This window comes from Malus domestica, chromosome 10, assembly GCF_042453785.1.
Source record: "Malus domestica chromosome 10, GDT2T_hap1".
In the NCBI taxonomy this organism is placed as follows: Eukaryota; Viridiplantae; Streptophyta; class Magnoliopsida; order Rosales; family Rosaceae; genus Malus; species Malus domestica.
Window position 1 is genome coordinate 1497763 of NC_091670.1, and position 13509 is coordinate 1511271.

At 37.5% G+C, this 13509-nt stretch overlaps 2 protein-coding genes across 8 annotated transcripts; one reads left to right on the plus strand and one right to left on the minus strand.

Moving 5' to 3' along the window:
• Nucleotides 1-1683: 1683 nt before the first annotated feature.
• Nucleotides 1684-5414, plus strand: LOC103429435 (scarecrow-like protein 1). Of its 7 annotated transcripts, XM_070805586.1 has the most exons (4): nucleotides 1702-2222; nucleotides 2662-2743; nucleotides 3195-3504; nucleotides 3598-5414. In XM_070805586.1, the coding sequence occupies exons 3-4, from the start codon at nucleotides 3255-3257 to the stop codon at nucleotides 4992-4994; spliced, it is 1647 nt and encodes a 548-aa protein (XP_070661687.1). In that variant the 5' UTR covers nucleotides 1702-2222; nucleotides 2662-2743; nucleotides 3195-3254; the 3' UTR covers nucleotides 4995-5414.
• A 144-nt stretch (nucleotides 5415-5558) lies between these two features.
• LOC103429432 (small RNA degrading nuclease 5-like) lies at nucleotides 5559-13456 on the minus strand. The gene is made up of 14 exons (XM_008367584.4): nucleotides 13321-13456; nucleotides 12872-12928; nucleotides 12689-12754; nucleotides 12235-12368; nucleotides 12038-12150; nucleotides 10907-11014; nucleotides 10728-10798; nucleotides 10424-10483; nucleotides 9283-9338; nucleotides 7929-7989; nucleotides 7492-7759; nucleotides 6858-7039; nucleotides 6464-6759; nucleotides 5559-6078 (listed from the first exon to the last, which is right to left on the minus strand). The coding sequence occupies exons 1-14, from the start codon at nucleotides 13432-13434 to the stop codon at nucleotides 5955-5957; spliced, it is 1710 nt and encodes a 569-aa protein (XP_008365806.2). The 5' UTR covers nucleotides 13435-13456; the 3' UTR covers nucleotides 5559-5954.
• Between the last annotated feature and the right edge of the window lie 53 nt (nucleotides 13457-13509).

The following is a 13509-nucleotide window of genomic DNA, read 5'->3' on the forward strand; positions in this document are numbered from 1 at the left end:
ATAAGACTTATGTAAAGTTTCTCTATTTATCCTTTAAAAAAAATGCAATGAAGTTCAACACCTTGTTGTTGTTAATCCTCTCTCGATTTATTTATTTTTGTCCACACACTTTGATGTAGTTCATTTGCTTTTTGAACTCATCAACAAGGCTTCTAAATACGTCTCACGGTTATAAGAAAGTATTTTTATGTTATACTCTTTCATGGTAAATTAATTATAAGGCTAAATAGTAAAGTGTTTTAATAATTAGAGATTTTCATTAACTTACTACATTTCGTGTTTAATCTCCTCTTTCTTCCCTCTTTCCTTAAAGTAAGATATCTCGTTCTTTCCATCTAGTGAAAGTTTGTAGCAAAAAGGTCTGAATATAAAACCTTCGACTTTGTCATACAAAGCTATAATTCCATGGGGAGTGAGAAATGGAGAATTGCAGCGGCCCCACCATGAAGTGTTTTTAATAAAGTTCCGATCAAACGTCACTAAGGATTAAGCACAACAAAACTTTTGCACCATATTTTTCAACCGTTACCGTACAAACAATTGTTCATACAAGTTTAGTCCAAGTACTTTTTACCCAACTCACTTGACCCTTTTAAAATCGATGTGCCACCATAGATTCATTCGTTGGTTTCCAATTTGATGAGTCGGAATTTGATTGGCCAAAAGTAGGATTTGCTCGAGATCAAATCTTCTGCACCCAAAATGGGTGTAGCCTCAATAAGTGTCTGACACATATTAAATTCATGACAACAAAATTAAGAAAAGTTAAGATATTGAATACGTGTTAGAGTCATAGAGAGGCCACACCCATTTTGGATGCAGAAGATTTGGTCTCGATTTGCTCACTTTAAAAGAGCAATTCTCTTATCTAACTAAGATTTAATTTCAATAACGTTATTGTATAAAAATAATTAATATATTATGTTGAAGAATGCAATCTAAATAAAGCATTGACAATATGTATTACTACTTATAAATGAATACTTCTACTATGAATAACATCAATATTTATAATGATAATATCCAACACATGTTTGGTTGTTCATGTGATTAAGAGACCGTTTGGATGTAATTTTAAAATAACTGAAAATGCTTTTGATGAAAATATTTTTAGAAATAATACTTAGTAAAAATGTTAGTAAATTCTGGAAAAACACTTTCTAGAAAAGCATATAATTGGTGCTTTTTGTAAAAAACACTTAAAGTGTTTTTGGAACCCAAATACATTTTCTCTAAAAGCGCTTTCAGTCATTTAAAAGCATATCCAAACGAGTCCTAAATTAAGCCAATATCAATGTGATTAGTACTAAGTTGTTGACCAAACTCTAAAATCATAACATTGTACCTGCATCATAGACCATTGACACGTGGTACGTCATGACATGAGAAAATCCCTCTCTCAAGTCAAAACCCCTCGAACAATCCGTAAATTATTTATCTTCAAGAGGTTTCTGGGTTCGAGACCCTCGAACATAGTCTATATTGTTGTCGACCCCTTCAAGAGGTAGTGCTCAAACACCTGTCGAGTGGTTAAAATGCTAAAGGTAAAGAAGGACAACTTTCAAAAGACCCCATGATTGTGCTTTGGAAGCAAACAGTGTCACAACAAAAGCAACGAGAGCATCACATTGCGCAGTCGACAACATTAGTCAGACAAGTTGGTATAAACATGCAGACTGACTTATGAACAGAAAATTCAAAAACAAAAGAAGAGGTAAAAGCAAAGGAAGGAAGTTTCCTCTGTAGGGAATTGTTGGCTGGATTTCTCTTTTCTCACTGCCTTTTTTTCTTCCTCAAAGTTCCTGAATGTTGGAATTTTCTGCCCCAAAACCAAAGTCTCCTCTTAACAAAACAGTGTTTTCTCTGGTCAGATGCTTCAAATAGGTAGTTAATATCCACCCAAATAACAACAGTTTCTTAGTATTTATTTTCTTACTAATCGAGGTCATTTTTCATTTGTCTATGTTTTTGGTCTTCAAATTTGCTTTTTGGGTTATCTTCTCTACCTTGTTTGTTGCTTCTCAACCTAACTACTTCATAAAAATCTAAAAATTGTTTAATTATTTTATATTATATCACCATAGGAATTTTGGCCCTTTTCCTTTGTCTTAATCACAAGGTCAAATCCTCAACTCTTTCCTCTTCCTTCAAAGTTCAAGGTTCATACCAAATTCTCACCTTCCTCTTCATTTTTGGGTTCATCTTTCACTTGCAGCAAGCAGGTACTTATCTTTTTCCTCCTCCTCCTATTCTTTATATTTTTTATATTTTTTATTCTTAAATCTCTCCTCTTGTATATGAACTTAATTGTCATGAAGTTTATTTGCATATATATTATTGTATTTATAGATAATTAAGTCTATGAAATCATTGGTTCAGGCAGGCATGGATCTCTCTCTCTCTCTCTCTCTCTCTCTCTCTCTGATGATGGTTATGCATGTTGTTGTTGTAATCTCAGAAATCTTCTGTCTTTCTGTCATGATGTTTTGACAACTTTATTCCTCTGCAATTGCCAGCTACCATGAAAAACAATTTTGTTGTTTTTTTATTATTTATTTTTTCGGGTTTTCCGGAGTTCCCATGTTGTTCAAAGGTCCAGCTTATTTCAGAATTTGTTCAGCTTGTTCAAGGTTTTCTTAATTGCAGCTTTTAATTGTTTAGGCTCAAAATTTCAACATTTTGATACAGACGATATCGGGGGAGGGGGAAATCGAACTTGGAACCTCGAGCGCAAGGGTGAATGGTCATGCACTTCCATTGATTTTGCTTTCTTGCACAACTCTTTTTACCTGCCACTGCAAAAGGACATATGATGAATAGTCTTTTGTTGTTGTTGTTGTTCTGTATATATGCCTTCAAAACAGTTTAGCAGACATTACTATCTGTTGGATTGGACAGGCTCGACCAGATTTGCTGGACAGGGATCTGGATCCCTTCCTCCTTATCCACCAAATCAGGAATCCGGCCATTGAAATTTGATCCAACAACTACAAATAGGGGTCCACTTTAAAAGTTATAATAACTTTAGCCGTTGGATAATTTCAATGGTCCGAATCCCCTGATTTAGTGGATTAGGAGGAAGGGATCCGGAGAGGATCCCTTTCCAGATTCGCTTGGTCTAATTTACTAGTTTCCAGTGTTAATGATTGTTTGACAGTTATTTACCCTCTAACGGGCGACAAATTGTGATGCAGAAACTCGAATTGTGTGATAGAACTTGTGTTCCTCAACGACAGAAGAAGTAAACCAAAACCATGTCTTTAGTTCGGCCAGCAGAGCTCTCCACCACATCATACAGAAATCGCAAATTATATTCTTTAAATGGCAGCAATGACGGTTCCAGCTTGTCAACTCAAATATTTGGGGCCGATGAGCACAAGGCCGTGTATGTGAATGATTCTTACAGCAGTGAGACTTACGAGAAGTACTTCCTTGACTCCCCAATGGAAGAAGTTACACATCCATCCAGCTCTGGCATTTCTGGAAGTTCGACTAACCCACGAGGTGCCTCATATTACCAGCTAACAGCTGGATCAGTTTCCTCCTTGAATACTCAAAATCCATATATCACTTCTTTAATGTCCAATTTTGAGTCAGATTACTTAGAGAGTCAAAGCCCCGATGCGGATAGCTTTGATGAAGATAAGATGAGATTGAAGCTTCAAGAATTGGAGAGAGCACTGCTTGATGACAATGATGATGATGAAGATGATGGGGAGAAAAATTGCTGTAGTCGAAGCATGGAAGTGGAAGGTGAATGGATTGATCCGATCCAGAGTGAATTGCTCCATGACTCACCCAAGGAGTCTTCATCATCTGATTCTAACGCGAGCAGTATCAGCATCAACAAAGAAATATCACATGCTTCTCCTCGGACACCCAAGCAGCTGCTTTTTGAGTGCGCTGGTGCACTTTCAGAGGGAAACAATGAAGAAGCATCAACGATGATAAATGAGCTTCGACAGATGGTGTCGATTCAAGGAGATCCCACACAGAGGATTGCAGCTTACATGGTGGAAGGCCTAGCAGCTCGCTTGGCTTCCTCAGGAAAATTTCTTTACAAGTCTTTGAAATGCAAGGAACCCCCGTCTTCTTATCGCCTTGCAGCCATGCAAATCCTTTTTGAGGTGTGTCCTTGCTTTAAATTTGGATTTATGGCAGCAAATGGAGCCATCATAGAGGCATGCAAAGATGAAAAGCGAGTTCACATCATAGATTTTGACGTAAACCAGGGGAATCAATACATAACCCTCATACAAACACTTTCGAGCCTGCCAGGTAAGCCACCACACTTAAAGTTAACAGGGGTGGATGATCCCGAGACAGTTCAGCGTCATGTTGGAGGCCTTAACATCATTGGACAAAGGCTTGAGAAGCTGGCAGAAGCGCTGAAAGTTCCATTCGAGTTTCGTGCAGTAGCCTCGAGGACTTCAATCGTCAATTCTTCAATGCTCGGCTGCAAGCCTGGGGAAGCAGTTGTGGTTAACTTTGCTTTTCAGCTTCACCACATGCCCGACGAAAGTGTTTCAACAGTTAACCAGAGAGACCAGCTTCTTCGGATGGTGAAAAGCTTGAGGCCCAAACTCGTTACAGTTGTAGAACAAGATGTGAACACCAATACAACCCCTTTTATCCCAAGATTTGTTGAAGCCTACAACTATTACTCTGCTGTTTATGATTCCCTTGATGCAGCTCTCCCTCGGGAGAGTCAGGATAGGATGAATGTTGAAAGGCAGTGCCTTGCACGGGACATAGTGAACATTGTGGCATGCGAAGGAGAGGAAAGAATAGAGCGGTATGAGGTAGCTGGAAAGTGGAGGGCTAGGATGACCATGGCAGGATTTACTTCATGTCCTATGAGCACCAGTGTGACTGATTCGATTCGGGATCTTAGCAGACAGTACAGTGACAGGTACAAAGTGAAGGAGGAGGCAGGGGCGCTTCATTTCGGGTGGGAAGGCAAAAGCTTGATTGTTGCTTCAGCGTGGAGGTGATGATCGTTCAGCTCCAAACTACTGCTACGCTTTCATTCAGTCTTGTACTTTGATTTTGTGTGGGGATAAAGACTCACGGCAATACAGAGGCAATTTCAGAGATTGACTACAATACTTACATATATTTAATACAACTACCATCTCGATTGTAAGGTGGCAATTGTATTAAATACACTTAAGTTTATAGTCAATCCCGTAATTTCGAGTTTATAAATAAAGGAACGTAGGGAGCTGCCAGTTTTCTAACACTGATAAACGATCTCAATGCTTGTAATAGAATAACCTTATGTACTCTCCTGTATAATTTTGTGCAGATGTGTCGTGATATTGTTGATGTTGCGAGCTTAAAATTATCGATATGTTGGGCAATATTGTATTCATAAATGGAACAACGGGTTATCCCGGACCTATTGACGGTGATTCTCAAATATTGCATAATAGAATGTGATTAAGATGGGATAGAATGAACAGAAACAAAGACCTCGTATATATATAACCCTTCGCGTTATCCCGGACCTATTGTTCTTAACTAACTTAGCTACAAGCCTACAACCCTTCGCGTCATTTCGTCATCAAACAATTAATTTCAAATATGATAGATCGTCAAAATTGTGAACAATATAAGTCAATTACAAGATCAGAAAATACAGTTAGGACTTCCCTCCGGCAGTTAAGCGAGTTAAATGCTCTCCGACATTTCTACTATTTCTCGTCACCTCTTTTAAGAGATCACTTTGTTTTCTTCCATACATTCTTCCTTACGTTTGCCTGGTTTTTGTTATCTGTCCAAGCCTCCCAACTAACCATTCCGACAGTAACGCTGCTTGGACGTTGTAAGACACCAACCGCCTTGCTCTTGCGAGCAAACAGGTAAAAGCAGCCGGAAAGCTCAATTTTGTCCAGCTCTCCTCACCCAATCCTTGCTGGAAGTCACCCTTAAAAGCCCTTGATATTCTATGCTCAGCTCTTCACACCAACAAAACACAATGCTACCTCAGCTTGGGCTTGGAGCTCTTCCAATACCTTTACAATGCTCTCCCGGCACATTGTTGTTTCAGTACGATCCAATAGCATTTTCCTTAATCTTCATCCACGTACAAGAAAAGTTAACAGGGTCAGACATGAATCAACTCCAATTAAGCAACTTCTACGCAACAATACAGATAAATTCATGTTATTCTATTGATCGTCAACCAAATGGCTTACATCGAAGCTTTAACTCAACTCCCTTATTATAAGGTATCCCCAAGGTCAGTGTAAACTCCCTGGACATCTTTAACGATGTTTGAATTTCAAAAATTTATACTACCATTTCATATAACAAAATCACTAACAATCTGACAGTCGTAAGTGGTAAATTCATCAGCAAGCAGAGTCTACTAGTCATCTATTGCTCTTTAAATATATTTTCAAGGAACAAAGGAAAAATACCAATGTAAATAATTATCTAGGTGAAATGTAGGACATACCTAGAGACAGTTGCTATATCTCCATGACCAGTGCAGACAATAAGCATGGCATTAGCAGGCAATGCGGCATACAAGGTACGTATTCTAGTATCCAGTCGCATAAGAATTTCCTTTAGTTCGGACGTTAAGCTGCAGCTGATACTTTTTTTATTTCCAGAGTTCTTATGGCATGTAAGCAAGGATATCAACTCAGCAATTTTTCCATCTAATTTCTCCGCATCTTCTGCTTGTTTCGTGAAATAACGATTCAATTCAGAAAACTGGGTCCAGACGAAATGCACTTTCTCATTCCTTGCCTACAATCAAAAGTAAATGAAAAAAGCATGTAAAATTACGTAGCCAAGCCAAATGATAAAAATGAGAAAATAAGTGAACACAGCCATGAGAACTCTACCTCCTTTTGAGCTTTGGAAAGAGCTTCATCATCCGAGAACACAGGAACTGCATGGGATAATTCAGAGGCATGACGCTTCACAATGGAAATATCATCAATGATAGAGGATGTCTTTCCGCTTTCACTCAAAACAGTTAGGAGCCTTTTCCGTATCAGTGATGGTGCTGTACCAAAGTCGGGTCCTAATCCAACAGAAGGAGCATTCTTATAACAGACATTGACAAAAGGAGAACTATTTCCACCTTGGGCTCAGACAAGGTGTCAAATTCTGACATCTGGAAGACACTGAACTTTTGCCACAAACAGTAATGCTTCCCAACTCCACTTTTTCTGTATTCTATTTTCCATATAATTAGAATGAACGTTTATGGGCAAGTGGCCCTTTACCACAATGATGAAAAGGTGTTGAGCCCTTGCATGATGGCGTGGGTTAGAATCCCGTCGGTGCTAATCTACATCTAATCTAACAAAATCTATTGTTTGAAAAGAAAAAATGAATAAAAGTTTATGCTGACAATGACAAGGTTCAATATAAGTCCTATATTAAAAAGGTGATAGATACCACACTAGTTGAGTTCCGTTATTCTCCATATTGGTCTATCATACAATGTAAATGCAAAAGATAGTCACTTACCATGTCTAATCTTTAAAAGTGCCAGGTCCATAGTAGCTCTTGCATCTTCAATACTGTCATGGCCAAGCCCTGACTGCTGTATCTCTTTAGAAAGAAACTTCCGGGCAAGATCACGAAGTTTAGGTTTGTAAGACCTACCACGGGGGTACTTGTACAACACTGCAGTATCGATCACTAGATTGTGGGAGATTTTTAATGCTAACAAGTCATTTTCCAACGAATGGCCCACTACGATGGTCTCCTTGTAAACCAGCTTTAGAAAGTCCTCCTGAGCATCGAAAGCGACTATTATAAATTAGAAACAAAGAGTTTCTTAACAGGAGATGGTGAAATTAACACGTGAAGCAGCATCTGACAAGTCACAACTCTGGAAAATCACTAAGCGCAAATGTAAAACATAAATATGTACAAATGGAGAACAAGATCCAAGGATTAACCTGGATGTCCTTAAGACTTGTAGTCACCCCCTCTAACATCTCACTTGTAATTCCACTAAACCTGAACAGGAAATCGATCGTTATTCTTTTTATCATTTTACAGAAGCCTCTCTCATTCATACCGCAACAATTTCAAATACTGCAATCTAATTATAGGGCTGGATCTTATCCAGAAAAAGCATCAACACTAAGAATCACCTATATCCAGAAATAAAATCAGGAAAAATGATGATTTCTCAATGATTTACAACTTTCCCAGTGTGTTTTTTATTTCTCAGAGTAGAAAACTTTAAAAGCCCAAGTGTGGTTGAGTTATAAACGTTTGAACTCATTCTAAATCAGGATTCCAGCCTTGCACAGAAACTAAAATTGATTTCGAGCCTGCTGCTAGGGTTGGGCTGGTTGTAGAAGACACCTAGGGGATCATCATTTTAGTTTTTAGAGTTGAGATGTATTGGTGGCACTCGGGTGGATAAAGAGGGGGTTTTTCTGGAAGAAACTTAAAGCTGCAGTATTCGTGGGTTTTGAGTAGAGATGGAAGATGTGGACACAAAACCCAGCGTGTCGTAGATGGTTTTTATTTAAATGCTAAATATGATTTGCTTTAAAATATCTTTGGCCAGCTAAGGCAAATTAATGTCGGCCGTATAACAATATATTAAAAGGAAAAAAGCACAGCCGCCACTGCAGTGCCTCAGACCGCATGAACAGGGACATGCACACTAAACGGTCGGCCAGGTAACAAGGGGTGCCTTGAGGGGCAATTTTGGAACTCCTTGCCCCAATGGGAGGCAACATTTTCCAAAACACTTGCTCCCCCACAATGCCCCAATAGCACTACAACCGATCATCATTTGTTTTACCCCACAAGAAATACAAACACCACCATGCACTTAGTTTGAAAAACATCATATAATATGCAGGAATAAGATATTAAAACACAAATGTTCAATGATAACGGTGACAAGGAAAATAATTAAAATTCAATGTGTAAGAGCAGAGTGAATAGCACCTTTTACTGGTAAGATAAGAGGAAATTTGGCTTAAGTAGATGGACTAATAAATGCACCTATAACCAAAGCAAGACTACTTCAAGAAGAGGTAAATGACTATGGGTGCTGACCAGAACTAACACGAAAATAACATAAAAATATTTTAAAACTTGAAAAAACTCCAAGATGAGATTTCATCCGGCCACCCTCATGGGAAACGGAAAAAGAAAAAAAAAAAAAGGCACGGATGGCCACACATATTGATGACGATAAATCTGAATTCCAAGAAGCAGCTCTAATTGCTTCAACACTAGAGCAACATATCAAGGGAAGGACTAATGAAAGCTAAAATGATAACATACCTGGTATTATAATCAGTGATAGGATTTGTTGGTTTGACCAATTTATCTAGCACAACCTGAGATTCATTAAAACTTAGAAGTTCAAACATTGAGAAGAAAAGTTATTTAGGTGGTAACAAACTCATTTGCACAAAATTACGTAGAAGAAATTTTAAGAGTCTAGGGGTCACATTAAAAGTTTCAAAGCATTCAGAATCATAAAAAATAGTCAAAATTTCATACAAAATCTTGATAAGCAAGAACTTGATATCATATGATATGAGGATTCAAAAAACCTATATGATTCAGACATTGATAACATGTTGACCCTGGTGAACCAGAGATTTCTAGCTTCAAGATTGTGTCATCAGCAGGATGGGATAAGGTGCGAATTAGAAAAGATGTTGAAGCCCTGATATGTCACTCTGTTTTTTCCTTTCCACACCTCCTTCATATATTTGGAAATGATAATCAAGCAACACTAGGAAATGAGCATCTCCAAGTTTCTTTAAAATTTGTTAATTTAGCTAGTGCATCCAAAAACTATTTTAACTAGCCAATTTAATTTAACGTCTCCAGCACTATAAATGTTTTAATCTTCAAACAACCCATCTTTCTCATCATTCTCATCCCTTGACATCTCTCTCCCCAATTAATAACTTTTTATGTTTAGCTAGCTCTTTTCTTTAAGGTTAAAGAGCAACTATTCAAAAAAACTAAAATAAAGAGTGGGATATAGATTCTCTTGGAGCTTGATTTCCTTGGTTTGGCTCTTTCAAAAAGCTATTTGAGAAGTTTAAAGAGTCTCTTGGAGATGTTCTACAAGTAGACCAGAGAAAGCTTAATGTTCAGGGAGATTGGCAATGGTTTAGGGATTATATAAGACAAAATATAAGTTCAGAGACATTAGCAAGATTTACTCAAAACAAGAAAGTTCAAGCATAAATCACTCAGATACTACATTTTATTCAACTGAAATTATAAGTTTTGAAACATTCAAATTTAAATAAGACCACTAAACCATTGCCAAGTCAGAAAAAAATTGCAACTTTTACTTTTAAAAAATTTCAGAAAGAAAAAAATTGCACAAAACTCATGCATCCTTACACATTAACATCCATTTCCTTTTGCACAATTAGGCAACAAAATAGTTAAAACTTACATCTCCTTTCATAGTCACCAGCGTTGCTCTTGTTAGCTCAAAACCCTCACTTGTGACGCACTAACAAAACAAAATGGATCAACCAAGATGACATCAGTACGCCAATGCTTTGTGAGAACAGAAAAATTAAAAATGAACATAATTTACAACTATCGAACAATTCAGCTGGCAGTTATAAAACAAGTTGAAAGGACAAATACACCTCAACAATGAACTTCCCACAAGATAACAGTTATTTAGTACTATATGTTAAGTTGTTAACAAATTTCTTTCTATCTTTAGAAATTGATATTCAAAGATTTACCATCTCACAATCAAGTGCCAACATTTGATAGTGAGACGATCCTGAAGGGGCCAGAAGAGTAGAAAGAAAACCTGCATTGATAAATAATAATTAATAAGAATAAAAGTTTAAGGAACTAGCTAGAAATTAAATCATAGAGAAATCCTAATTAATAACTTAAGTGGCATCTGTCTTGTTACCTGGCAAATTGAAGCAATATCCATTCTCTTCAAGTTGTTTTGTTGTAAGAGTGTAAAATGTAATAGGGAAAGGTATATCTTTCATGAGTTCCACAGAAGATAGATTATCTAAACCAGAAAAACATGTAGAGAAAACCCAGAAAAAAAAATTAAGAGGATCCTCATGGAGTGTTAAGATACTTTTACAGAACACAAGGATGCATACTTTTTATAAGATAATTTTATAGCTTGGATCAAATGATAAGAACCTACACCAACTTAAGAAACGCAAAAACTGAATGGCTAAGTAATCAATACAACACCGATATCCAAGATATGATAAAGCTGGTATGATTTCTGAATTCTACTCATACTGACAGAACTGATGTTGTATCATGAGTGCATGAATTTCAAAAGGAAAACCTTTTCTAGACTTCCATATACAAGAACTTCTATGGCGCAATCCAATAGTGCACACTGAAATAACTTTGATGTTACAGTCCAAACATTACGAAGCAGATAACATTGTGTGTTTCTTCATGTTTTATGCATGCGAAGATTTGGGAATACTAATATGAGAGTGAGTGTTGACAGCAGGAAAACATCAACACAAGCTCTAGTAGCAATAAAAGTTGTTCTGCTTCTGCAAAATCTAGCCCCATCCAGATGGGCATGCAGCATTTGTTTTCGTAATTGTTAATCACAACATTGTAGGTAGTTTCCTAATAGTTTGAATCTGAGAGACACTCTCCACACATTGGACATTTTTCTGCTCTTACCTATTGGTAATTAATTGAACATGGATCCCACAACTCCTAGTGATTCAGAACAGTACAAATAACTATGACAACCAATGTTACCAAAAATGAGGATTGCTAGCCATAACGGAATGGAGAAGTTTAAAAAAAGAAACCGAGAAGTATTGATACTTCTCAGTTCATGAGTATAACTGCAACCCCGGAGAACTGTACAAATAAACAGAACTTCAGGTTACTTGTGGCTTGCTTTCCTACTCAGACAAGTTGGAGGACCATTCTCTAGTAAAATGTCCTTGATTTCCGTACAAATACTAACTTTGACGTGCAAATTAGCAAAGTTAAGATGAAAGCAAGAAATTTAGTATGATCAATGTTCTGCAAACATGTCACATACCTTGTTTAGACGCCAGGTTAGATTTCTCCACAGTTGAACTACTCTCTTCCCTCTTTCTTTTCACTTTGCTCATCAGGAGTGCATCAATCGTCTGCATCCCATCTGACATACAACTAGTATGGGCAAAAAGATAAAGCATAGAAGGTGGAAGTACAGGGAAATTAAAGGCGGATGAAGCAAAATCACTTGTGACAAACCTGAGAGCTAAAACTGGCCTTGGCTTGCCACATAATGCCTTGAGACTCTTAAGAAGTCGATGATGTGATAAATACAATGCTGCGTCCAGGCCTGGGACATAAAGCATAACCACTTTGGGAATGAGGGGCTTGTTCTGCAAAATGTAAGGTTACAGTATTAATAACTATAAGAATTCTTGTTTCTTTCAACTTCATGTCTACAAATTATGCACGGAATCCAACGAGATTGAGAAATATATACGGCTGGGTAACATTTCACAGTTTAATGAGTCTTCCACCTGTTTGGTATGTGTATTATTTCACAGTTTAATGAGTCTTCCACCTGTTTGGTATGTGTATTAAGGATTCTTCCATGTACTTTTGGTAATATTGATCATTATGGTTTCATTGATCCTTAACGATACATACATTGGAATTATCAAAAGAGGGGTTAAAAAACAAAAGAATTCCTCACCTTAATAAAAACCCATGAAGGCATGAATCCTTCAGCAAGCACCCACGTCACTAGTTCTTGAACCTCCTGCATCACGACATAAACTCCATTCACTCACTCAATCTTCTTTCTTAGTCAATAAATGTTCAAATCGAATGAAATTTCCTGCCACTTGACAGAAAAGGAACAAATATGAGTACCCACTTGCAAATTCAGAGTTGTGTTGGCTTCCGATGTCTTAAAAACCACCTCTGCTTTACTCTGCAAGGGCAAATAAGATTAAATGCAAAGCACTAAAGTTCAATCGTTTCAATCAAAATCCCGTCAGACCGCACAAACTACTTCCATGAACAAGCATTACTGGTACTGCAGAAACTAAAGTCTAAAGAAAGCATACAGATGTACATACTACAGCTAACTTCACCATTTACGTATCGAATTGAAAGCTATAAGCAGCAGACCTGTTCTTCGTACAAGAATACATGGTATCGCCAACATCACAGAAATTCGAAACAAAACTAAAAGATTGCAACTTTGAATGCTAATGATAATACAATTAGAGCAGCAAATACTTTAGACGCACAACCAATTCATGGCAAAACATGGAGGGCGACGAAATTTAAAAGAAAACAAATTAGAGAGAGAAAGAGTACTTGAGGGCCGTGGACATCGAAGAAAGTGGAGCAGTTGCTATCATTTTTGCTGCTGCTTGAGCTCACTTCTTCCTCCGGGGCTAAAGTTTCGACTTTAATGGGGGAAGAAGGCATGGCCTCCGTCACTGAAGCTTTACGAACCCCCGGAGAGCGAATATGTACGAGTTTTATTACGAACCCAGGGAGAGA